At 43.6% G+C, this 24,826-nt stretch overlaps 1 protein-coding gene across 4 annotated transcripts in view; it reads left to right on the top strand.

Annotated features, from left to right (window-relative positions):
* The window catches only part of LOC133632857 (calsenilin-like), a 138,273-nt gene that overhangs the window by 85,475 nt on the left and 27,972 nt on the right, over positions 1 to 24,826 (top strand). Inside the window, exons 1-2 of one of the 4 annotated variants that reach the window (XM_062025616.1) lie at positions 5,655 to 5,960; positions 7,540 to 7,685. The exons of 2 other annotated variants lie outside the window; for them this stretch is intronic. In XM_062025616.1, coding sequence (XP_061881600.1) covers positions 7,577 to 7,685 — 109 coding nt within the window. In that variant the 5' untranslated portion in view covers positions 5,655 to 5,960; positions 7,540 to 7,576. Of the gene's footprint in view, positions 1 to 5,654; positions 5,961 to 7,388; positions 7,686 to 24,826 lie in introns of those variants that run through there. One more of the 4 variants, XM_062025615.1, reaches the window with a different exon arrangement.

The raw sequence follows: 24,826 nt of genomic DNA, 5'->3' as shown, positions 1-24,826 counted from the left end.
GGCACCAGGACACCCTAGGCCGCAGTTCCATGATCGACTTTGTAGTTGTGTCATCGGATTTGCGGCCTCATGTTTTGGACACTCGGGTGAAGAGAGGGGCGGAGCTTTCTACCGATCACCACCTGGTGGTGAGTTGGCTGCGATGGTGGGGGAGGATGCCGGACAGACCTGGCAGGCCCAAACGCATTGTGAGGGTCTGCTGGGAACGTCTGGCAGAGTCTCCTGTCAGAGAGAGTTTCAATTCCCACCTCCGGAAGAACTTTGAACATGTCACGAGGGAGGTGCTGGACATTGAGTCCGAGTGGACCATGTTCCGCACCTCTATTGTCGAGGCGGCTGATTGGAGCTGTGGCCGCAAGGTAGTTGGTGCCTGTCGTGGCGGTAATTCTAGAACCCGTTGGTGGACACCGGCGGTGAGGGATGCCGTCAAGCTGAAGAAGGAGTCCTATCGGGTTCTTTTGGCTCATGGGACTCCTGAGGCAGCGGACAGGTACCGACAGGCCAAGCGGTGTGCGGCTTCAGCGGTCGCGGAGGCAAAAACTCGGACATGGGAGGAGTTCGGCGAGGCCATGGAAAACGACTTCCGGACGGCTAACGAAGCGATTTTGGACCACCATCCGCCGCCTCAGGAAGGGGAAGCAGTGCACTGTCAACACCGTGTATGGTGCGGATGGTGTTCTGCTGACCTCGACTGCGGATGTTGTGGATCGGTGGAGGGAATACTTCGAAGACCTCCTCAATCCCACCGACACGTCTTCCTATGAGGAAGCAGTGCCTGGGGAATCTGTGGTGGGCTCTCCTATTTCTGGGGCTGAGGTTGCTGAGGTAGTTAAAAAGCTCCTCGGTGGCAAGGCCCCGGGGGTGGATGAGACCCGCCCGGAGTTCCTTAAGGCTCTGGATGCTGTGGGGCTGTCTTGGTTGACAAGACTCTGCAGCATCGCGTGGACATCGGGGGCGGTACCTCTGGATTGGCAGACCGGGGTGGTGGTTCCTCTCTTTAAGAAGGGGAACCGGAGGATGTGTTCCAACTATCGTGGGATCACACTCTTCAGCCTTCCCGGTAAGGTCTATTCGGGTGTACTGGAGAGGAGGCTATGCCGGATAGTCGAACCTCGGATTCAGGAGGAACAGTGTGGTTTTCGTTCTGGTCGTGGAACTGTGGACCAGCTCTATACTCTCGGCAGGGTCCTTGAGGGTGCATGGGAGTTTGCCCAACCAGTCTACATGTGCTTTGTGGACTTGGAGAAGGCATTCGACCGTGTCCCTCGGGAGGTCCTGTGGGGAGTGCTCAGAGAGTATGGGGTATCGGACTGTCTGATTGTGGCTGTCCGCTCCCTGTACGATCAGTGTCAGAACTTGGTCCGCATTTCCGGCAGTAAGTCGGACACGTTTCCAGTGAGGGTTGGACTCCGCCAATGCTGCCCTTTGTCACCGATTCTGTTCATAACTTTTATGGACAGAATGTCTAGGCGCAGTCAAGGCGTTGAGGGGATCCGGTTTGGTGGCTGCAGGATTAGGTCTCTGTTTTTTGCAGATGATGTGGTCCTGATGGCTTCATCTGGCCAGGATCTTCAGCTCTCACTGGATCGGTTCGCAGCCGAGTGTGAAGCGACTGGGATGAGAATCAGCACCTCCAAGTCCGAGTCCATGGTTCTTGCCCGGAAAAGGGTGGAGTGCCATCTCCGGGTTGGGGAGGAGACCCTGCCCCAAGTGGAGGAGTTCAAGTACCTAGGAGTCTTGTTCACGAGTGAGGGAAAAGTGGATCGTGAGATCGACAGGCGAATTGGTGCGGCGTCTTCAGTAATGCGGACGCTGTATAGGTCCGTTGTGGTGAAGAAGGAGCTGAGCCGGAAGGCAAAGCTCTCAATTTACCGGTCGATCTACGTTCCCATCCTCACCTATGGTCATGAGCTTTGGGTCATGACCGAAAGGACAAGATCACGGGTACAGGCGGCCGAAATGAGTTTCCTCCGCCGGGTGGCGGGGCTCTCCCTTAGAGATAGGGTGAGAAGCTCTGCCATCCGGGGGGAGCTCAAAGTAAAGCCGCTGCTCCTCCACATCGAGAGGAGCCAGATGAGGTGGTTCGGGCATCTGGTCAGGATGCCACCCGAACGCCTCCCTCGGGAGGTGTTTAGGGCACGTCCAACCGGTAGGAGGCCACGGGGAAGACCCAGGACACGTTGGGAAGACTATGTCTCCCGGCTGGCCTGGGAACGCCTCGGGATCCCCCGGGAGGAGCTGGACGAAGTGGCTGGGGAGAGGAAAATCTGGGCTTCCCTGCTTAGGCTGCTGCCCCCGCGACCCGACCTCGGATAAGCGGAAGAAGATGGATGGATGGATGGATACTGTATTGCAAAACTATTTTTGTGAGATAAAAACAAATAGTTAAATATCTGCTTGTCACCTTTATTCATGATTTTAAAGCAAGTTATACATAAAAAAAATTCTAATAATCAAATGCATATGCATAGGATATTACCCGCATGCAGAATGTAAATTCATTTTAAAAAAGCGGCCCTCTGAAAACAGCCATTACTGCGATGTGGCCCTCAATGAAAATGAGTATGACACCCCTGTCTTAAAGGCCTACTGAAATTATTTTTTTTTATTTAAACGGGGATAGCAGATCTATTCTATGTGTCATACTTGATCATTTCGGGATATTGCCATATTTTTGCTGAAAGGATTTAGTAGAGAACATCGACGATAAAGTTCACAACTTTTGGTCGCTGATAAAAAAGCCTTGCCTGTACCGGAAGTAGCGTGACGTCGCAGGTTGAAAGGCTCCTCACATTTCCCCATTGTTTACACCAGCAGCGAGAGCGATTCGGACCGAGAAAGCGACGATTACCCCATTAATTTGAGCGAGGATGAAAGATTTGTGGATGAGGAACGTGAGAGGGAAGGACTAGAGTGCAGTGCAGGACATATCTTTTTTCGCTCTGACCGTAACTTAGGTACAAGGGCTCATTGGATTCCACACTTTCTCCTTTTTCTATTGTGGATCACGGATTTGTATTTTAAACCACCTCGGATACTATATCCTCTTGAAAATGAGAGTCGAGAACGCGAAATGGACATTCACAGTGACTTTTATCTCCACGACAATACATCGGCGAAGCACTTTAGCTATGGAGCTAACGTGATAGCATCGGGCTTAACTGCAGATAGAAACAAAAGAAATAAACCCCTGACTGGAAGGATAGACAGAAAATCAACAATACTATTAAACCATGGACCTGTAACTACACGGTTAATGCGTTCCAGCCTGGCGAAGCTTAACAATGCTGTTGCTAGCGACGCCATCGAAGCTAACTTAGCTACGATACCTCACAGAGCTATGCTAAAAACATTAGCTATCCACCTACGCCAGCCAGCCCTCATCTGCTCATCAACACCCGTGCTCACCTGCGTTCCAGCGATCGACGGAGCGGCGAAGGACCTCACCCGATCATCGATGCGGTTGGCGGCTAGCGTCGGATAGCGCGTCTGCTAAACAAGTCAAAGTCCTCCTGGTTGTGTTGTTGCAGCCAGCCACTAATACACCGATCCCACCTACAGCTTTGTTCTTTGCAGTCTCCATTGTTCATTAAACAAATTGCAAAAGATTCACCAACACAGATGTCCAGAATACTGTGGAATTTTGCGATGAAAACAGAGCTTTTTGTATTGGATACAATGGTGTCCGAATACTTCCGTTTCAACGATTGATGTCACGCGCATACGTCATCATACATAGACGTTTTCAACCGGAAGTTTCGCGGGAAATTTAAAATTGCACTTTATAAGTTAACCCGGCCGTATTGGTATGTGTTGCAATGTTAAGATTTCATCATTGATATATAAACTATCAGACTTCGTGGTCGGTAGTAGTGGGTTTCAGTAGGCCTTTAAGGGTATCATATTATATTTATATTTACACTTCATTTTGGTCTACATGTAATGATGGTTATTTGGTCAGAATTTTGCATTGATTTTGCTGTAAAGACTTTGCTAAGGTATCATTCACTCATTTATGACCTATTGTTATTACTTACCGTTGCATTGTCTCCTCCATTGCCATAAATAGTAGTCAACGAGCCCGTCAATTAAAGTAGTTTTTCAGAAAATCCATCTTTTTGTAAAGTTTGTGGTTGAAGCAGGACTCTTCCTTGTACAAAACCCAAAACCAGTGAAGTTGGCACGTTGTGTAAATCGTAAGTAAAAACAGAATACAATGATTTGCAAATCCTTTTCAACCTATATTCAATTGAATAGACTGCAAATACAAGATACTTAACGTTCGAAAGGGAAAACTTTATTTTTTGCAAATATTAGCTCATTTGGAATTTGATGCCTGCAACATGTTTCAAAAAAGCTGGCACAAGTGGCAAAAAAGACTGAGAAAGTTGAGGAATGCTCATCAAACACTTATTTGTAACATCCCACAGGTGAACAGGCTAATTGGGAACAGGTGGGTGCCATGATTGGGGATAAAAGCCATGAAATGCTCAGTCATTCACAAACAACTTGCAGAAAACCACTGTCCGTAACTGCGGTTCGTCACTACATCTGTGTGTGCAAGGTAAAACTCTACTATGCAAAGCAAAAGCCATTTATCAACAACACCCAGAAATGCCACCGTCTTCTGTGGGCCCAAGCTCATCTAAGATGGACTGATGCAAAGTGGAAAAGTGTTCTGTGGTCTGACGAGTCCACATTTCAATTTGTTTTTGGAAACTGTGGACGTTGTGTCCTCCGGAACAAAGAGCAAAATAACCATCCAGATTGTTATAGGCGCAAAGTTGAAAAGCCAGCATCTGTGATGGTATGGGGGTGTATTAGTGCCCAAGGCATGGGTAACTTACACATCTGTGAAGGCACCATTAATGCTGAAAGGTACATACAGGATTTGAAGCAACATATGTTGCCATCCAAGCAACGTTATCATGGACGCCCCTGCTTATTTCAGCAAGACAATGCCAAGCCCAAGTTACAACAGCGTGGCTTCATAGTAAAAGAGTGCGGGTACTAGACTGGCCTTGCCTGTAGTCCAGACCTGTCTCCCATTGAAAATGTGTGGCGCATTATGAAACGTAAAATACGACAACGGAGACGCCGGACTGTTGAACAACTTAAGCTGTACATCAACCAACAATGGGAGACAATTCCACCTGAAAAGCTTCAAAAATGTATCTCCTCAGTTCCCAAACGTTTACTGAGTGTTGTTAAAAGGAAAGGCCATGTAACACAGTGGTAAAAATGCCCCTGTGCCAACTTTTTTGCAATGTGTTGCTGCCATTAATTTCTAAATTAATGATTATTTGCAAAAAAAAAAAGTAAGTTTCTCAGTTTGAACATTGAATATCTTTTCTTTGCAGTCTATTCAATTGAATATAGGTTGAAAAGGATTTGCAAATCATTGTATTCTGTTTTTATTTACTAAACTACACAACGTGCCAACTTCACTGGTTTTTCGGTTTGGCACACTGCCCCGAATCATAAAAGTTAAAAGTAGGGCACTTTTTATTTCAGATGAAGCTGAAAGTTTGTGTTGTGGCTTGTGCTGGTTAAAGCAAACAAACAAACAGAGCATTTTCTTCAATAGGTTTCATCGTGGAACGGTTTTGGTACAACCGGTGCTACATAAATTAAACAGGGCTGACTCGCGTAGAGTTTATTATAAGATTTTTAAGAGTTTATTTATAAGAGTGGTAACACTTTAGTATGTGTCAAGTCAAAGTACAGAGCAGCACAAACACCACTGATTTGTAGAGCACACTCCAGGCCTGAAGGGGCAACAGTGAGAGCTGAGGGCTGAACATCTCCACCTGCTTCCAACAGATTGGTTTGATTGAATTCACCTGTTCACCTGCTCAGAGCCATGCTCAAAATGTTTGAGCTTCTGTCAGTCACCCCTTTTTGACACGCTGCTAAGAGGAAGGAAGACAGCTCCTGTGTGGACTCAGAAGACACAACTGGTGAGGAAACCAAGGGAATAAGTGCTTGTTTTGTACTGAGGAGAATGTTTAAAGAAGATAAGTTCACTGGGGAGAATGTTTAAAGAAGATAATTTCACTGATGTTTACAAAATTGTTTAAGTTGACAAAGTAAATTTAAAAAGTATCAGTGATGTTTAAGTTTATTCTTATAATTAGGATGGATTGTTTAAATTTAATTTCATTCATATTGTTGGAAATGTTTAAATGTATTCTTAAACCTAGGCCCTATCAGTGGAAGTTAATTTGGTTGGATTGTTTTAAAAGAAAAGCAAAGCATGTATTATGTTGTATGTTTATGAAACACTAATGTGTATTTTTTCTGTTTGGTTAAGGTTATCAACCTATTCTACTACCACTATTCTACTATTCAACTATTCGACTATTCATTCTGTTCATCCATTCATTTACACCGATAACCCACTTTATTTTAGTGCTTCAAATCAAACATCAATAAATCACAAGGAAAAAGGATCGAGTTGTCCCTTTGAGTCCTTCTTGAGTCCAACTGGCCCTTTCAAGTTTGGGCACAGCTGTGAAAAACCTGAAGAACTTGACAGTATGGGGAACACATATTCACCATTAATCAGTTGCTTATTAACATGCAAATTAGTAACATATTGGCTCTTAGTCATTATTAAGTACTTATTAATTCCTTATTCTGCATGGCCTTATTATATAACCAGTAAGCCATTAACTAAGAGTCTTCCCTCAATAACCTCAGAATTATTGCTTATTAGTAACCCTAACCCTAACCCTTATATGTTCCCCTAGTGTCCAAATAACTCTAAATTAAGTCTGTTACTTTAATAAGCAACTAATTAATGGTGAATATGTTCCCCATACTAAAGTGTTACCATAAGAGTTTATATATTGTTAGCTGGCGGACGTCACAGGTAAGAAAACACCACAGGACAGAGCAAATTCCCAAGATGAAGTATTAAGGCAAGATTTTTTAATAAATATATCCGCAATGCCTCCACCGTTTGATTTCAAATTTTCGGGACTTATGCCAAATACACAAACAGGTACCAATAGGTAAGAAAAATTGTTTTGCACAATACGACCCCTTTGAAATGAATAGTCTTATAATCAGAGTTGTCTTATGCTTGGGTCAGTATCAGTTTTATTGTGCTAACAGGCAGTTTATTAGAGAGTCATGTTTTATGCTTCATGCACAGGGAGTTCAGAGGCAAGGAAGAGATTCAGACAGAGTATAAAAGAAATGTGGAGGTGTGTGATGTGAAGTGAAAGGTCACAGGCTGTGTATCGCTGTTTGATCTCTCACTGTGTTCTGTTTGGTTGCCTTGCTCTGACGTCGCCGCCACAGGTTCAAACAGATTTTAAAATGTGGTCGCTCTCAAGCGCCAGGCAGTAAAATTGAGCTTTTTTTTATTTTTTACTTTGAAGATTGCCTGTTGTTGGCGTTCGGGCGGACACTTCCATGGCCACTCATCCATCACGCTTAAGATGTGCATCTCTCTCTTCAAATTTGTCCTTTTAAAGTTTGAACTTGTCTTGTCTGCACTCGCTGGGTGCGATCAAACATTTGCATTTCAAGAGGAGTCGACTTGAAGTGAGTCGGATAGTTCAACTGCATGATGGGAGCTGTAATGGCCGCTCTGTCTGTGGAGGCCCGCAGACGTCTCTCTCGGCCCACCTGCCTCTCTCACTGTGGACACAGTGCGGCCAGGTACCACCGCTCAGGTATGAACCAGGACTTACCTCCTTTTGTATTAGTGGCTGGAGTCAGTCAGCTCCAACATTAGGTTCACTTGCACAATGTATTGAGAGCTAAGTGGAATTCTGAAGAAAGTGCTATAATTGAGGGGTATTAATTTCATATCTGAAACAAATATACCATACCATATTTTATTCTGCTAATATTTTGGCTTTAATTAAGAAAAAACAATATTCCAATATTACTGTGTGTTATTCTCATTGATTATGTATGTTCCTTACAATATTAAGACTAAATTCAAACAATTATTTAAAATATACTCACATAATTTTGTGACTATTATGAAATTATTTTTTTTCCCGTTTGTGAGATTATAACAGTGAAGGTATTAGATTTGTATTATTGTGGTTGTAGTTAATTCTGCATCATACTAAAATGTACAAGGTGACCAAAATAAGACATAAGCAGTTAAAGGCAATAATTTACATCAAAACCTCTGTCGATCAAAATTTAGCATAATAATCCCCTCAATTCCCCCCAAAAACGGATTAACTCGCTGGAATATGAAGACAATATAACATACATCCATAAACGTGAAAGCATATGCAAAAGTGTATATTTAGTATATTTATCTGTACAGTAAATCTATTCATATCTGCACCTTATTGCTGTTTTATCTTGCACTCTTTTATCTTGCACTACTTTTTTTTAATTTTCCTGAGGGAACTCTCCTGAAGGAATCAATAAAGTACTATCTACAACGAGCTTGTCATAACGACATGGACTATGGGATGTTCGTTTTCCCGAAATGCAATAAAAAGTTGGCGCGAGCAAGGCGTGAAGGTAAGGACATTTTTTATTATTACTATAAAAAAGGAACCAAAGGCTCGCACAAGGCGGAAGTACAAAAACTTGGCTAATGAAACAAAACTTGCACAAAGATAGAAATCCCACTGTTTATGTTAAACATGCTTCACTGATGAGAGTATTTGGCAAGCACCGTTTTGTCCTACTAATTTCCGCGATCCTTGAACTCCTCATAGTTTGTTTACATGTACAACTTTTTCCGATGCTGCCAAAGAAAGACGTGTGTTATGCCACTCCTTCTTTCTCTCATTTTGTCCACCAAACGTTTTATGCTGTGCGTGAATGCACAAAGGTGAGCTTTGTTGATTTTATTGATTTGCTGGAGTGCTTATCAGCAGGGGCGGATTAAGAAATTTTGGCCCCCTGGGCCTGACATGGTCTTGGCCCCTCAACCCCCCGCGCGTGTGGGCGCACACACACGCACGCACTATGCAAGAAATACTGTATACTGTGAACAGACATGCACACTGTACTGTACAGAAGAGTGCACATACTGCACACACACTATTAGGTATACCACACAGACACTGACAAGCACAGGTTTCACACAGACACAGGGGGAGGGGATAAATGGCCTAAAAATAAACATTTTTGAAAATGATTACGCCCACTTCAGTGATGGTGCATTGGGTCATTTGAGAGATATTATGTATTGGAAGTTGGTAGCTATCATGAAATAAACCCCCCAACCCACCCAAAAAACTAAATCGGACATGATTTTTGCCCCCTTTTCCTCCCTTCTATCATTAAAAATAAAATAATATCTTAGGAAAACACATTGGCATAACGGCAGCTGTGCAGCAAATTGAGGCTCAAAGTCTGTATCTATTTGTGGTTAAGCTTGAGGAGAAGGAGAAAGGTAAAATGATAACATGCATCGGAGAGCACCACAAAGAAAGGTGTAGGCCAGTTCATGGTACAAGGGCTGCATGCAGGTCAAGATAGCCCATTTCCAAGAATGCTATAGTGGCTGGACAGGCACTGGACATGTCCTGAACTCAGTGTCAGACGTGGCTGCCGAATACTTGGATGAAGTGAAGCAGCTGACAGATCTCATGCTGCCCCATCTGAAGACTGTCCTGGCCAGGCAGAGGATGGATGAGGAGACCTTCCCAATGGACCCTGTCAGTGAACAGGCTAGTAACATTGATGGCACCCCTGTGCACAACATTGGGATGGAGAGACAATGTGGCAAGGTGGACTACAAACTGAAGAAGTTGGGCACACTGAACGCAGTCAATAGGTCAATAATTTTACAGAAGAGCCAGGAGCTTCAGAGGTTTCAAGGCAGCAGCACAAGCAAAAAGGGAGGTTGAACTCAACTGGAGTAAATTCATGAAGGCAAAATTCGAGAGTAGGGCAGATGAGAAACAAGAGATGGCTCAAAGAAAGGAGAGTAAGAGACTAGACATGCTGGACACACTGAAATCTTTTGATGGCCCCTTCACGATAGTGGGGAAGTTGAAAAGTTCCTTGTGGATGAAAGTCTGCACAAGAATGCAAAGCTGCAGAGAATGAAGCTTGAGGTTCAGTTTGCCAGAGAAAGCACCAAGCTTCTGCCTAAAGTCAATCCTATCTTCACAATCCAGGTGACACTTCCCAGAAATGGCAAAAGTGCAATTCTCCAAGTCATAATGGATACTTAGAATTTTATGGTGGTGGTAAGTATTCATGAAAACAGGTAGCCTAACATTAGTGAATGGGTGAATTCTGGAAATAACCTAAAAATCTTACACAGTGCACCTTTAAGCAAGGGGTTTCTTTCGTGCTTTCAATTTTGCAAAATCATCCACCACATCATTGAAGTCCAACTCTCTTGTCAGCTCACTCTCAATTGCCATTAGAGATAACGCATTTAATCTTTTCTGAGTCATTCTTGTGCGCAGCTCATTTTTTACTCTTGACAAAAGAGAGAATGAGCGTTCTCCCTCACAGTTACTGACCGGTAGAGTGAGAAAAATCTGTAGCGCAATGTATGTATTAGGAAACGTAGGCTGTAGTCCAAAATGTATTATTGTTTTGAGCAGTCCTGAAGGGGTCCTCTCCTCATCAGTGTTGTTGAGCTGTATAAAAGATTTGAACTGTATAAGCTCCTGTCCAAGACTTTCATTGAGGTCAGATGGGTATGATTCAGTGAGAATCTTGGCCTTGTGAAGGACTGAAGCATTGGACTCTGTATCCAAAGAGAAAAGGACACTGAACAAATTGTTCAGATGTTTGTAGGCCTCCAGACGGTGATTAAGGCTTGAACTCAGTTGATCAATAGAGGCAATAAATGTCTCTATTTGAAACAGTTGCCTTCCCTCAAGCACAACATCTGGGGATGCTGATTCATCAGCAAACTTTTTACGTTTCCTCGTCCGTTCAGCCCTGTAAGATGGGGTGCCACCCAACATGTTTAAGGCTTTCTGCTCAAAATGATCAAATAGATCTCTTTGGGAGAGAACAAAGGTGCGCAGAGATTCCAGCAATCTAACTGCTGTACCAAGGTCCATGTCTGCTTTTTGAAGTTGCAGACTTGTGGCCTGAAATCTGGACAGAACAGTGTCCCAAAAGCCTGCCATGAAGGCCATCTCAAGTGAATCCAGCTTCCGCACTAGACTGTCAGCTTCAGTTCGTGTGTCTCGTTTCTCTGTGTCATCAGTGGAAATAACCTGTAGTGCTGCTTTTATTTTACTGTAGTTCTGCCACAGTGCTTTGGTAGATTCTGCACGGCAACTCCAACGCGTGTTGGATAAAGCTTTAAGTGTGAGATCTATGTTGGAATTGCCAAATACCCTGTCCCATCGGTGTGTGGATGCAGTTGTGAAGTTGTAAATAGACTGAATCAAGTCAAAATACTTAGAGACTTCATTTCCACATCTGTCAATGCTGTTGACTCCCACCAAATTCAAAGAGTGAGCTGCACATGGAATATAGTGTATTAATGGGTTGCTTTTCTTTAAGTGAGCCTGCAACCCATTATACCTCCCTGACATGTTGCTGGCATTATCATAAGCCTGCCCCCTGCAATTTGACAGCTCTAACCCTAGATTTTCCAACACAGACATGACACAGTTAGCCAAACTTTCACCTGTATGGCTAGTAATGGGCTCAAAACCCACAAAGCGTTCAACAACACTGCCCTCTTTGCTAACAAAACGGAATATGAATGTCAATTGGTCCACATGAGATAAATCTGGGGTTGAATCCACAATGATAGAGTAGTATTTGCTTGCTTGCAGTTCATCTGCTATAGCCTGTTTGGTTTTTGCACCCATCAATTCAATGAATTCCTCACAAATGGTGGAGGACAGATATGAGGTATTACCTCGACCCATCTGCCCAAACTTTCTGATGTGATCCTTTAGAAAGGGATCAAATTCAGCCAGGACCTCCAGAATACCAAGGTAGTTCCCATTGAGAGGAGACCCTAACGATTCATTTTTACCCCTAAATGCAAGGCCCCTTTCTGCAAGGAATTTAATGACTGCAACAACTCTTTGTAACACCTGCCTCCAATAGCTGCTCTCTGCCTGAAACTGTTTGAACAGGTCTGCATCAACTGTGGCACCTTTGGCGCGGTTCAAGACTGCTTGCATGCAGGTTATGTGCTCAGCACTTCGCTCATGTTCACCAAATCTTTCTGAGTGTTTCCAATCACAATAGCCTGTCACAAAAGAATGCGTTTTTGGGGAAAACAGTTTGCATGCAAAGCAGTAAACATTACCAGTAGAGGGAGAGTACATCAGCCACTCTCTTTGTACTCGTTGTCCATTGGGCAAGTGTGAAGTAAAATGTTCATTGTTTAGGCATCGGGTTTTGCCTCCTAGCCCACTGTTCCTCACAGAAGCTGGATAATGGCTGTGACGGTTGTGAAATGATTTTGCACCTCTTTGAATAAGAACTTCCTTCATTGACTCAGTGAGGGTCTCAGCCCATTTAGCGGGATCACTAGGTAGAGTTGTCACTGTAGATGGTGTTGAAGAAAGATTCAGCTCATTTTCTATGCTGTCCAGAGGTGCAGTGACCTCACATTCATCCGAGCAACTGGCTACTGCTGAATTGGTTGAATCATAAGCATCAGAAGCATTTGGTTCAGTGTCTACACTTGTAGTGGTCTCAGGATCTTGGGAGCTACATGCTAGCTCAGGTGCATTGCTAACCTTAGCTGAATTTGCAGTAGCATTTATAGAATTGCTTTCAGCAGATGTCTTTGTACTGAAGAAGCTGGAGATATTTGGAACACTCTCAAGTAAAACTGATTCTTTTTTTTTCTTTTCTTGCTGAATTTTTTTTCTAGCTCCTCCACTTAAACGTTTATGATCCATATTTCCCTTCTTTCTTTGCACATTGGCTCTTTGCCTATCACAACAGATAAACCAACTATGTGTGTGTGTGTGTGTGTGTGTGTGTGTGTGTGTGTGTGTGTGTGTGTGTGTGTGTGTGTGTGTGTGTGTGTGTGTGTGTGAGTTTGTTTGTGTGTTTATGATCGGTGCTGCTTCCTTCAAGTGTGTGAGGTGATTTAGAAAACTAGCAACCCAGCATCAACACTCCAAAGCAGAGAATAACAGCTTACTAGCATAGACAATTGAGAGCAGAGAATCAACTGATTCGTCTGATAGACAGCAGGAGAGCAGAGTGGTCAGTGATGATCGAATCAAGAAAATGTCTAAATGGCAAGGGAACAGACTGATTTGTACTGAGGAGAAAGAGAGAGAGAGCCAATTACAGTGAAATATATTCCAAAAGAGCCAAGTGACTAGCTGAAGGCAGGGACAAATGCCTTGGAGTGACCAACAAGAGTGCAAAGTACCAAATGGCAAAATGTGGAAAGACCAACAGGAAGATCTGCTTTTACCTCTTATCTTCACAACCAAAAAGTTGCTAAATGATGTTTTCAGTCGCTAGCCAGGTATGGCCAAAAGACGCGAAATCTAGCTGCAAAGTCGGTCAATCACACTGACAGTGAAACAAATATTTTGAAAAGATAATAATTGTACACCTTTGTGCACTTTAGTCTTCTATCTAAATATTTTCACAAAGGACACCAAGGCAGCTTGCTAGCTATGATGGGAGCAACAATGTCTGATAGACAGCAGGAGAGCAGAGTGGTCAGTGATGATCCAATCAAGAAAATGTCTAAATGGCAAGGGAACAGACTGATTTGTACTGAGGAGAAAGAGAGAGCCAAGTACAGTTAAATATATTCCAGAGCCAAGTGACTAACTGAAGGCAAAGACAACAGCCAGATACCTTAGCAGAGACCAACAAGAATTTAAAGTACCTAATAGCAAGATGGCGAGACCAACACAATAAATTGTATTAGGATTTAATTTATTAACGTTAATCTTAACAGCCAAAAAGTTGCTGAATAATGTTTGTAGTCGCTAGCCAGGTATGCCCAAAACAAGAGTCGCTAAACCTAGCAGCAAAGTTGCTTAATTGCAACACACTCTAGGATTCAGGGGAATTAAGGATAATAAAGATATTAATTGTACAACTTTTTGTACTTTTTTTCTAGTTTTTTGAGTCGCCAGCCATGTATGGCCAAAAGTCGCTAATTGAATGCCAACGTTGCTTAATCGCCAACACACTGGGACTCACTGAAGGACTGACTGAATAAAAAAGATAATTAAGATAATTGTGTACTTTTCTCTTCTGATATTTTCTCTAAGGACCCCAAGCTATCTGCAAGCAGCAATAATGTCTGACAGACAGGAGAGCAGAGTGGTCAGTGATGAATGGCAAGGGAACAGGCTGATTTGTACTGAGGAGAAAGAGAGAGAGAGAGCCAATTACAGTGAAATATATTCCAAAAGAGCCAAGTGACTAGCTGAAGGCAGGGACAAATCCCTTGGAGTGACCAAGAAGAGTGCAAAGTACCAAATGGCAAAATGTGGGAAGACCAACAGGAAGATCTGCTTTTACCACTTATCTTCACAACCAAAAAGTCGCTAAATGATGTTTTTAGTCGCTAGCCAGGTATGGCCAAAAGACGCGAAATCTAGCGGCAAAGTCGGTCAATCACACAGTGAAACAAATAATTTTAAAAAGATAGTAATCGTACAATGTCTTGTACTTTTGTCTTCTTTCTTAATATTTCTCAAAGGACACCAAAATGTCGCTATCTGCAGGCAGCTTGCTAGCTATGATGGCAGCAACAATGTACCTTAGAGTGACTGACCAACAAGAGCTCAAAGTACCTAATGGCAAAATGTGGAGAGACAGACACAATAAATTGCATTAAGATGAAGAGAACTGTTGCTATTATTAATCTTAACATCAACCAGAAAGTCGCTAAATGTCACCAGCCAGGTATGGCCAAAAGTCGCTTAATTGGCCACACACAGTAACAGAGAAACTAACAAAAAAAAGATCATAAAGATAATAGTTGTACAACTGTGTGTACTTTTGTCTTCTTTCTAAATATTTTCCCAAAGGACACCAAAATGTTGCTATCTGCAGGCGGGAGCGTGCCTATGTTCCCCGGGTCCTATGTTCCCCGGGTCCTATGTTCCCCGGTTGTTCCTGGGTCTTTGTATGCGACCGGGGAACTTAGGACCCTTTTTCTAAAAAAGGGTCCTATGTTCCCTGCATTGTATCTGGCGAAATTGCGAAATTGTGCCCTGACCAAAACCATCCCTAAACCTAACCTGTCACAGGGCGTTGTGGAGCACTTTTTTTTGGCGAAATTGTGCCCTGACCAAAACTATCCCTAAACCTAACCTGTCACAGGGCGTTGTGGAGCACTTTTTTGGCGAAATTGTGCCCTGACCAAAACCATCCCTAAACCTAACCTGTCACAGGGCGTGCGGCAGCAGATAGAGCAACTCAAACGCGAACTTCCTTCCTTCGACAACTTAAACGCGTCTCTGTCATGCGTGTCTGCGTGCGTCTTACTTAGTCGCGCATTGGAAGCAGCGGGGAACATAGAACCCTTTTCTGGAAAAAGTGTTGTACGTTCCCCGCAGCGGGGAACATAGAACCCTTTTTTTTAAAAAGGGTCCTTAGTTCCCCGGTAGAGGGGAACATAGGACCCGGGTAACATAGGGACGGGGAACATAGGGATGACCCGCTGCAGGCAGCTTGCTAGCTATGATGGCAGCAACGATGTCTGCCAGACAGGAGAGAGTGGTCAGTGACGATCGAATCGAGAAAATGACAAAATGGGTCAAAGACCAAAAAGTTATTAACTGACAGCAGTGACAAATGTCAGACTGTAAACTTTCTCGAAAGAAAAGGACAAAATGGGAAGATGCTGATAATAACAGCAAAATGGAAAATATAAGAATTTCCAAGTAATGCTCAACTCAAGTGTGTGTGTGTGTGTGTGTGTGTGCGCGCGTTAAACTTCTTGTTGAATGATTTCAAATTATCTCTGAGTCTGAACTGAGGGAAAGGAAACCAAATTTTGAGCAGTCTCTCACGAGTTCAAAATACCAAATGAGGAGATTCTAAAAGAACAGACCGGTTTATGAAAGACTTGATGGGGGAGGGGCACAGCTAAGAATACTTGAGTGAGATTCTGTGATCCAAATTCGAGATAGAGCTTTTTGATAATGATAATTTGTCAGAGTAAGGTTGTGTAATCAAAATTTGAGAATGAGCTTTGTCAATCAATCAAGAATATTTGCATTAAGTTCTGTGATCAAAATTCAGAAACAACCTTTAATAATTGATAAAGAATATGTGAGTGAGGTTGTGTGATCCATCCAATTTGAGAATTAGCTTTGATAATAATGATTGAGAGCCTCTGGCCCTCTGTGGATCATGGCCGCGGGGCCAATTTTGCCTGGCCCCTTGGGGCCTCTGTGGGTCGTGGCCGCGGGGCCAAGTTGGCCTGGCCCCTTGGGGCCTCTGACCCTCTATGGATCGGGGCCAAGTTGGCCTGACCCCTCGGGGCCTCTGGCCCTCTATGGATCATGGCCGCGGGGCCAAGTTGGCCTGACCCCTTAGGACCTCAGGCCCTCTGTGGGTCGCGGCCGCGGGGCCAAGTTGACCTGGCCCCTTGGGGCCTCTTACCCTCTATGGATCGTGGCCGCGGGGCCAAGTTGACCTGGCCCCTTGGGGCCTCTGGCCTTCTGTGGCTCGCGGCCGCGGGGCCAAGTTGGCCTGGCCCTTTGGGGCCTCTGGCCTTCTGTGGGTCGTGGCCGCGGGGCCAAGTTGGCCTGGCCCCTTGGGGCCTCTGACCGTCTATGGATCGTGGCCGCGGGGCCAAGTTGACCTGGCCCCCTGGGGCCTCTGACCCTCTATGGATCGTGGCCGCGGGGCCAAGTTGGCCTGGCCCCTTGGGGCCTCTGACCGTCTATGGATCATGGCCGCGGGGCCATGTTGGCCTGGCCCCTTGGGGCCTCTGGCCCTCTGTGGGTCGCGGCCGCGGGGCCAAGTTGACCTGGCCCCTTGGGGCCTCTTACCCTCTATGGATCATGGCCGCGGGGCCAAGTTGGCCTGGCCCCTTGGGGCTTAAGATTATTATTTTTGCAAAAGTAGTTTTGCTTGGGTCGCGGCCGCGGGGCCAAGTTGGCCTGGCCCCTTGGGGCCTCTGGCCCCCTGGGCCTGGGCCCGGTAGGCCCGGTCATTAATCCACCTATGCTTATCAGGCATATTTGGTCAATCCACGACTGCAAGCTAATCGATGCTAACATGCTATTTAGGCTAGCTGTATGTACATATTGCATCATTATGCCTCGTTAGTAGGTATATTTGAGCTCATTTAATTTCCTTTACTTATGTCTTCTGTGTATTTAATTTATATTTACATGTCTCATGACACATTATCTGTATGTAATATTGGCTGCATTTCTCATAGATGTTTGTGTGCCATTTTGTTCCAGACCAAAGCAAACGTTATCCAGTTTGTAAAGATTGTAATAAATCCATTAGAAGACAGCCTGCCGTTTCCTTAAACTTGGACACACACATCTATACCTTTGGCCATTCTAAGATAGTAATTTCCAGTAGTTATCTCATCCTGTGAGAAGCCTCCATTTTACTAATGATTTCCAATGTTGCAAAAATGTGTAGAATAAAAATTTAAATACAACATTTCTGTCAACGAAGATTTGCGTCAGCCTTTGATAGTAGGCTAATATAGCTAATATAGGCACTTGCATCATGTGTTGCCTTCATTATAACACTTTCATATAAGGCTTTTAATTTTTTGGGGTCCAGACAGATTTATTTTTTGTATTTTTGGTCCAATATGGCTCTTTCAACATTTTGGGTTGCCGACCCCTGAACTAGGGTTTAGACAGTCATTATTCTTTCGCCTTGTACAATTGATTAAAAATAACTAAAACGTGCATCAATGTCCCCAAAACAATAAATAGTGATAGCAGTCAGGCGGAGTGAAGCCGCATATGGTGTGTGTGCTCCAGGCAGAGTAAAGGCAGTTTGAAGTCATTATAGTTCAAAACAAGAGGATGGATTAGAGTGAATTTAAGTGCACATTTGCTATAATATATTAACACTAATGCAATATTTGATGAACTGCCGCCCTTTGTCGATTACATACTTTTGATGGATGACAATGAAATATAATTTTTTTTTTTACAGAAGATTACATGTAAACCATGTGAGGTGCATTCAAGAAGTTTACGTTTGGCTTGCAGCAATTTGTGATCTGATTTCAATGGGCCTTTACTGACTGTCGTGTCAGCAGGCTGAACCCAGCCTTCCTTTTAAAAACCTGTTAGCGCCCTAATGGCCACACACACACACACACACACACACACACACACACACACACACACACACACACACACACACACACACACACACACACACACATACAAGTAGTGTGCACAAACACTAAAATCCCCATAAAGCAGCAGTAGGCACACAAATCTGCAGGGTGTGTACTATCTATCAGACACCTGATCCACTCACAAAGTGCAAAGAACAGTAAAATGAAAATGTGTCATTCATGCAGGATGTGTAGAAATTGACACCATGCTGAGTGAGGAAGAGGAGTAATAGATTGAAGAGTAATGTATCTTCGATCAAGACTAGCGATATTATTGTTTGACTCTATTTTAAGTGGAAAAGAAGTGGAGGGAGGCTCCCCAGCATTGCCTCGCCACAATATCGATCTGGCTGACTCGGGCTTCTCTTTTTTGTATCTCCTTCATTCAACCAAGTCAGTGCATAAACACACACACACATGCACGCACACACAAACACAATAAATGATCCCCTTTCTTGCTACATTAGCAAGTGCGTCGTCATCGGTTATCCTCTCTTGACCTGCAGCTTTAACTACGGCCAGCTGTTCTGTGGTTTGCAGGAATTTTTTTTTCCACCCTTGTTGGGTGAATGTTTTAGTTTTTAGCTACAATTAAAGACAAAGTGTTGAGGGTTATTTGTGTGCATAGGAGTTTTCATAGTTGGAATTTTATAAAGGAATTTCTGGGAATGAATGTGAATAAAATGGCATAGTTACATTTATATTGCGGAATGATACTGCAGCATGCACTATTATAGTTTTTTCCATTTGCTTACACACAATTTTACTAACTGTCTTTTTTCAAAAGATATACACACTTATCCATACACCACATGCTATTTTCTTAATTCCTAGATTATTTGCAAAATTGACTTTGGTCAAAACATATGCCCATTCATCAAAATAAAGCAAGCGTTTGTAAAAATGCAGTTTTATTGTCATCTCACTCACAGACTTCAAATGATAAGACACTATTGGAATGAGTTACCCACAACACTGATAAATACAAAACACATTTGTAAAAAACCCTATTTTACTAAAATAATATTTGTATAAATATTTACATTTACCAGTCAGGTAAAGTAACATATCACAGCTGTCAACAATGGCATGCAGTACAAATTAAAATCTGAGCCACATAAAAAGGTTTGAAAAAAAATCTGGAGATAAATAAAAATGACAGCATAGAGTATAGGCTACATGTGCAGATTTAGGCAACAGCAACTCTATGAAAGAACGTACTCAAAAGCATCAGTTACTGATTCTAATCATCACCTGCCCGTCTAGCTGGATCAGGCCATAGTATCTCATCCACATCACATGTGCAAGATGGGAAGGTGTGTGTAAAGCATTGTGTGTAATATTTCGCAAAAACTGTGAAGCAGAGTCTACGCCTAGTATTAGGCAAATATGCACAGTGGTTTTGTTTACTGTGTGTAGACTTTAACTGTGTGAAAATAAAACATTTAGTGTGCAAGCAATTGGAAAAAACTAAAACATTTAAACCGGGGGTCAGTAACCCGCGGCTCTAGAGCCGCATGCGGCTCTTTAGCGCCGCCCTAGTGGCTCCCTGGACCTCTTTCAGAGATGTCTGAAAATGGAAAAAAAAGAAGAAAAAAAAAGTTTTTGTTTTAATATATTTTCTGTAGGAGAACATCCATCCATCCATCTTCTTCCGCTTATCCGAGGTCGGGTCGCGGAGGCAGTAGCCTAAGCAGGGAAGCCCAGACTTCCCTCTCCCCAGCCACTTCGTCCAGCTCCTCCCGGTGGTTCCCGAGGCGTTCCCAGGCCAGCCAGGAGACATAATCTTCCCAACGTGTCCTAGGTCTTCCCCGTGGCCTCTTACCGGTCAGACGTGCCCGAAACACCTCCCTAGGGAGGCGTTTGGGTGGCATCTTGAGCAGATGCCCGAACCACCTTATCTGGCTCCTCTCGATGTGGAGGAGCAGCGGCTTTACTTTGAGCTCCTCCCGGATTACAGAGCTTCTCACCCTATCTCTAAGGGAGAGCCCCACTACCCGGCGGAGGAAACTCATTTTGGCCGCTTGTACCCGTGATCTTGTCCTTTCGGTCATGACCCAAAGCTCATTACCATAGGTGAGGATGGGAACGTAGATCGACCGGTAAATTGAGAGCTTTGTCTTCCGGCTCAGCTCCTTCTTCACCACAACGGATCGATACAGTGTCCGCATTACTGAAGACGCCGCACCAATCCGCCTGTCGTTCTCACGATCCACTCTTCCCTCACTCGTGAACAAGACTCCTAGGTACTTTAACTCCTCCACTTGGGGCAGGGTCTCCTCCCCAACCCGGAGATGGCACTCCACCCTTTTCCGGGCGAGAACCATGGACTCGGACTTGGAGGTGCTGATTCCCATCCGAGTCGCTTCACACTCGGCTGCGAACCGATCCAGTGATGGCTAGATGAAGCCATCAGGACCACATCATCTGCAAATAGCAGAGACCTAATCCTGCAGCCACCAAACCAGATACCCTCAAGGCCCTGACTGCGCCTAGAAATTCTGTCCATAAAAGTTATGAACAGAATCGGTGACAAAGGGCAGCCCTGGCGGAGTCTAACCCTCACTGGAAACAGGTCCGACTTACTGCCGGCAATGCGGACCAAGCTCTGACACTGATTATACAGGGAGCGGACCGCCACAATAAGACAGTCCGATACCCCATACTCTCTGAGCACTCCCCACAGGACTTCCCGGGGTGCACGGTCGAATGCCTTCTCCAAGTCCACAAAGCACATGTAGACTGGTTGGGCAAACTCCCATGCACCCTCAAGGACCCTGCCGAGAGTATAGAGCTGGTCCACAGTTCCACGACCAGGACGAAAACCACACTGTTCCTCCTGAATCCGAGGTTCGACTATCTGGCGTAGCCTCCTCTCCAGTACACCTGAATAGACCTTACCGGGAAGGCTGAGGAGAGTGATCCCACGATAGTTGGAACACACCCTCCGGTTCCCCTTCTTAAGGAGAGAAACCACCACCCCGGTCTGCCAATCCAGAGGTACCGCCCCCGATGTCCACGCGATGTTGCAGAGTCTTGTCAACCAAGACAGCCCCACAGCATCCAGAGCCTTAAGGAACTCCGGGCGGATCTCATCCACCCCCGGGGCCTTGCCACCGAGGTGCTTTTTAACTACCTCGGCAACCTCAGCCCCAGAAATAGGAAGACGTGCTGGTAGGATTGAGGTCTTCGAAGTATTCCCTCCACCGATCCACAACATCCGCAGTCGAGGTCAGCAGAACACCATCCCCACCATACACGGTGTTGACATTGCACTGCTTCCCCTTACTGAGGCGGCAGATGGTGGTCCAGAATCGCTTCGAAGCCGTCATGGCTTCCCCGAACTCCTCCCATGTCCGAGTTTTTGCCTCCGCGACCGCTGAAGCCGCACACCGCTTGGCCTGTCGGTACCTGTCTGCTGCCTCCGGAGTCCTATGAGCCAAAAGAGCCCGATAGGACTCTTTTTCAGCTTGACGGCATCCCTCACCGCTGGGACACCAGCGGGTTCTAGGATTACCGCCACGACAGGCACCAACCACCTTGCGGCCACAGCTCCAATCGGCCGCCTCAACAATAGAGGTACGGAACATCGTCCACTCGGACTCAATGTCCAGCGCCTCCCTCGTGACATGTTCAAAGTTACTTATGTAGCTACTTATGTAGCCGAGGATCAGACCGCCAAGTGCCCTGCCTTCGGCTGCTGCCCAGCTCACACTGCACCCGACTTCTATGGCCCCTGCTATGGGGGGTGAGCCCATTGGAAGAAGGAGAACAAACATTCCTAATTGTTAGAAATCCCACTATTTATACTAAACATGCTTCACTGATGAGAGCATTCTGCGAGCGCCGTTTTGTCCTACTGATTTTGGCGGTGCTTGAACTCATCATAGTTTGTTTACATGTACAACTTTTTCCAACACTGCCCCAGAAAGTCGTGTTTTATGCCACTCCTTTTTTGTCTCATTTTGGCCACCAAACGTTTTATGCTGTTGAATGCACAAAGGTGAGCTTTGTTGATGTTAATGATTTGCTGGAGTGCTTATCAGGCATATTTGGTCAATCCATGACTGCAAGCTAATCGGGCTAGCTGTATGTACATATTGCATCATTATGCCTCGTTTGTAGGTATATTTGAGCTCATTTAATTTGCTTCACTTATGTCTTCTTTGTATCTAATTTATATGTGCGTGTCTCATGACACATTATCTGTATGTAATATTGGCTGCATTTCTCATAGTTGTTAGTGTGCCATGTTGTTCCAGACCACAGCAAACTTGCAAAGATTGTAACAAATCCATTAGAAGAAGACAGCCTGCCGTTTCCTTAAACTTGGACACACATCTATACCTTTGGCCATTCTAAACCAGTAATTTCCAGGAATTATCTCATCCTGTGAGAAGCCTCCATTTTACTAATGATTTTCATTGTTGCAAAAATGTATAGAATGAAATTAAAATACAACATTTCTCTCAACGAACATTTGCGTCAGCCTTTGATAGTAGGCTAATATAGCTAATATAGACACTTACATCATGTGTTGTCTTCATTATAACACTTTTATATTATATAAGACTTTTAAAGTAATTTTGATAGTAGGCTAATATAGCTAATATAGACACTTACAGCATGTGTTGTCTTCAGTATAACACTTATAAAAGACTTTTAAAGTAATTTTGATAGTAGGCTAATACAACTAATATAGACACTTACATCATGTGTTGCCATCATCATAACACTTTTATAAGGCTTTTAATTTTTTGCGGCTCCAGACAGATTTTTTTTTTGTATTTTTGGTCCAATATGGCTCTTTCAACATTTTGGGTTGCTGACCCCTGGTTTAAACTTAAACAAATGTTTAAAATCAGATTAGTCACATTTTAGAATTTCAATAATCGCGATTAATCACAAGTGATTACTTGCTTGTGCGATTTAAAATTTGATTGAAGGGGAACTTCACTTTTTTTTTAAATTTTGCCTATCATTCACAATCATTATGAGAGACAAGAGCACATATGTCTTTTGTTTTTGTTTTAAAGAATATTAAAAAATGCTTGCAAGATGCGGCTAATGGGAGTTCCTGTTGTAGCCTTCACATCACTCTTAAACAACTTAAAAACCATCAACGTTTTGTATACACACTGCAGATAGATATGTATGCAGTAACAGACAAGTTCATAACAATATGTAATATGTACAATATTTACCATATTTTGGTCATTTTAATCATTGCCGGAACTAATTCTTCGGCACATTTATTTCCTTTTATATTTATTTCCGGCAACAACCGGAAATAACCGGAGTGTGTTCTAATCATGGCAGCTTCGGTAACAAACAACAAAGGCGACTATTTTTGGAAAAATTAGGATTTACAACCTTATCTTTTTCAATCTGAATTTATGGAGGATGAACTACTGTTTCTAGAAACCAGCACAAAGGAAGAGTGAGACATTGGAGCAGACGGAAGCCGAGAAAGTGAGGTGAAAGTGGATCGAAGCTGCAAAATGTGGTTCTTGAAGCCATGCTATTTGAAATTATTGGAGTTCTTGCACATAATTCATCCCTGGCCAGCTGGACCAAACAGAAAACTGTCCATCGAGTGAGTCAAATTTTATATTGATCATGATGTGTATCATGACTGACAGCATATGCTGTCTGGCTAGCTGTTTACAAACAAAACATGAAATGTGGGCTAATACTTTACCGATACTGTAAATTGATTGCTCATGTTTTTCAGCCAGTGTCTTATCGCATTGTGTCGTGCATTACAAACTCAAACATATTTGGTGCTGACGTAGAAGCTAGCTTATCTCTTTCCGTAATTAGCTTTTATGGCTAATACCGGCAACGTGATACTACGCTAGAAAAAGAGTTTCTCAGTGTTCGCTATTTCAATAACAATGTCGCTTCATTTTGGGTATTATAAAGGTTACGGAACATAAACAGTTTTTGAATGCATTTTCAAAGTGATTTTGTGGTAGAATTGATTGCTCCCATTAGCTGCATTGCTAGCCACCAAGAACAAGCTGATTTGTACATATTAGAAAGTGAAAGTGAAAGTGTTTTCTTGTCTCTTATAAAGATTGTGAACGATAGGCAAAATTAAAAAGAAAAAAACGTGCAGTTCCCCTTTAAGAAAAGACCCCCATACACAAATACAATTGTATAGTCAAAATGTCATCCAGGATGGTTTTTAAACATTTCACTTAAATGCATGTCATTTATTTGCACAAAACTTGGTAAAAGATTTATCTGAAGTTCTTTCAGGGTGTATTTTGGAATGAAATTTGCTAGTAAGCACACCAGTTGGAGTCTCTTCACCCATTTTTGCACTGACGTATGCATTGATCTGATCAAATAGCTTGTACGGTTTAAAATAAATAGTGTCAAAAATTGTGGTAAAATAAAGAGTTTTCATGATCAATGCGATCATTTTTTGTGATTAATCACGTGAGGTAACTTGGTAATTTTGACATCCCTAAAACAATAATTTGCATCCAGGTTTGCTTATGAATAAACTGGTATGTTTCCATAAATGATCAATAACTTGTCAATACAACTGACACAAAATAATTA

Source organism: Entelurus aequoreus, linkage group LG17 (genome assembly GCF_033978785.1).
Source record: "Entelurus aequoreus isolate RoL-2023_Sb linkage group LG17, RoL_Eaeq_v1.1, whole genome shotgun sequence".
Taxonomy (NCBI): domain Eukaryota; kingdom Metazoa; phylum Chordata; class Actinopteri; order Syngnathiformes; family Syngnathidae; genus Entelurus; species Entelurus aequoreus.
The sequence above is the reverse complement of the archived record's forward strand: the minus strand, read 5'-3'. Positions and strand labels throughout refer to the sequence as shown.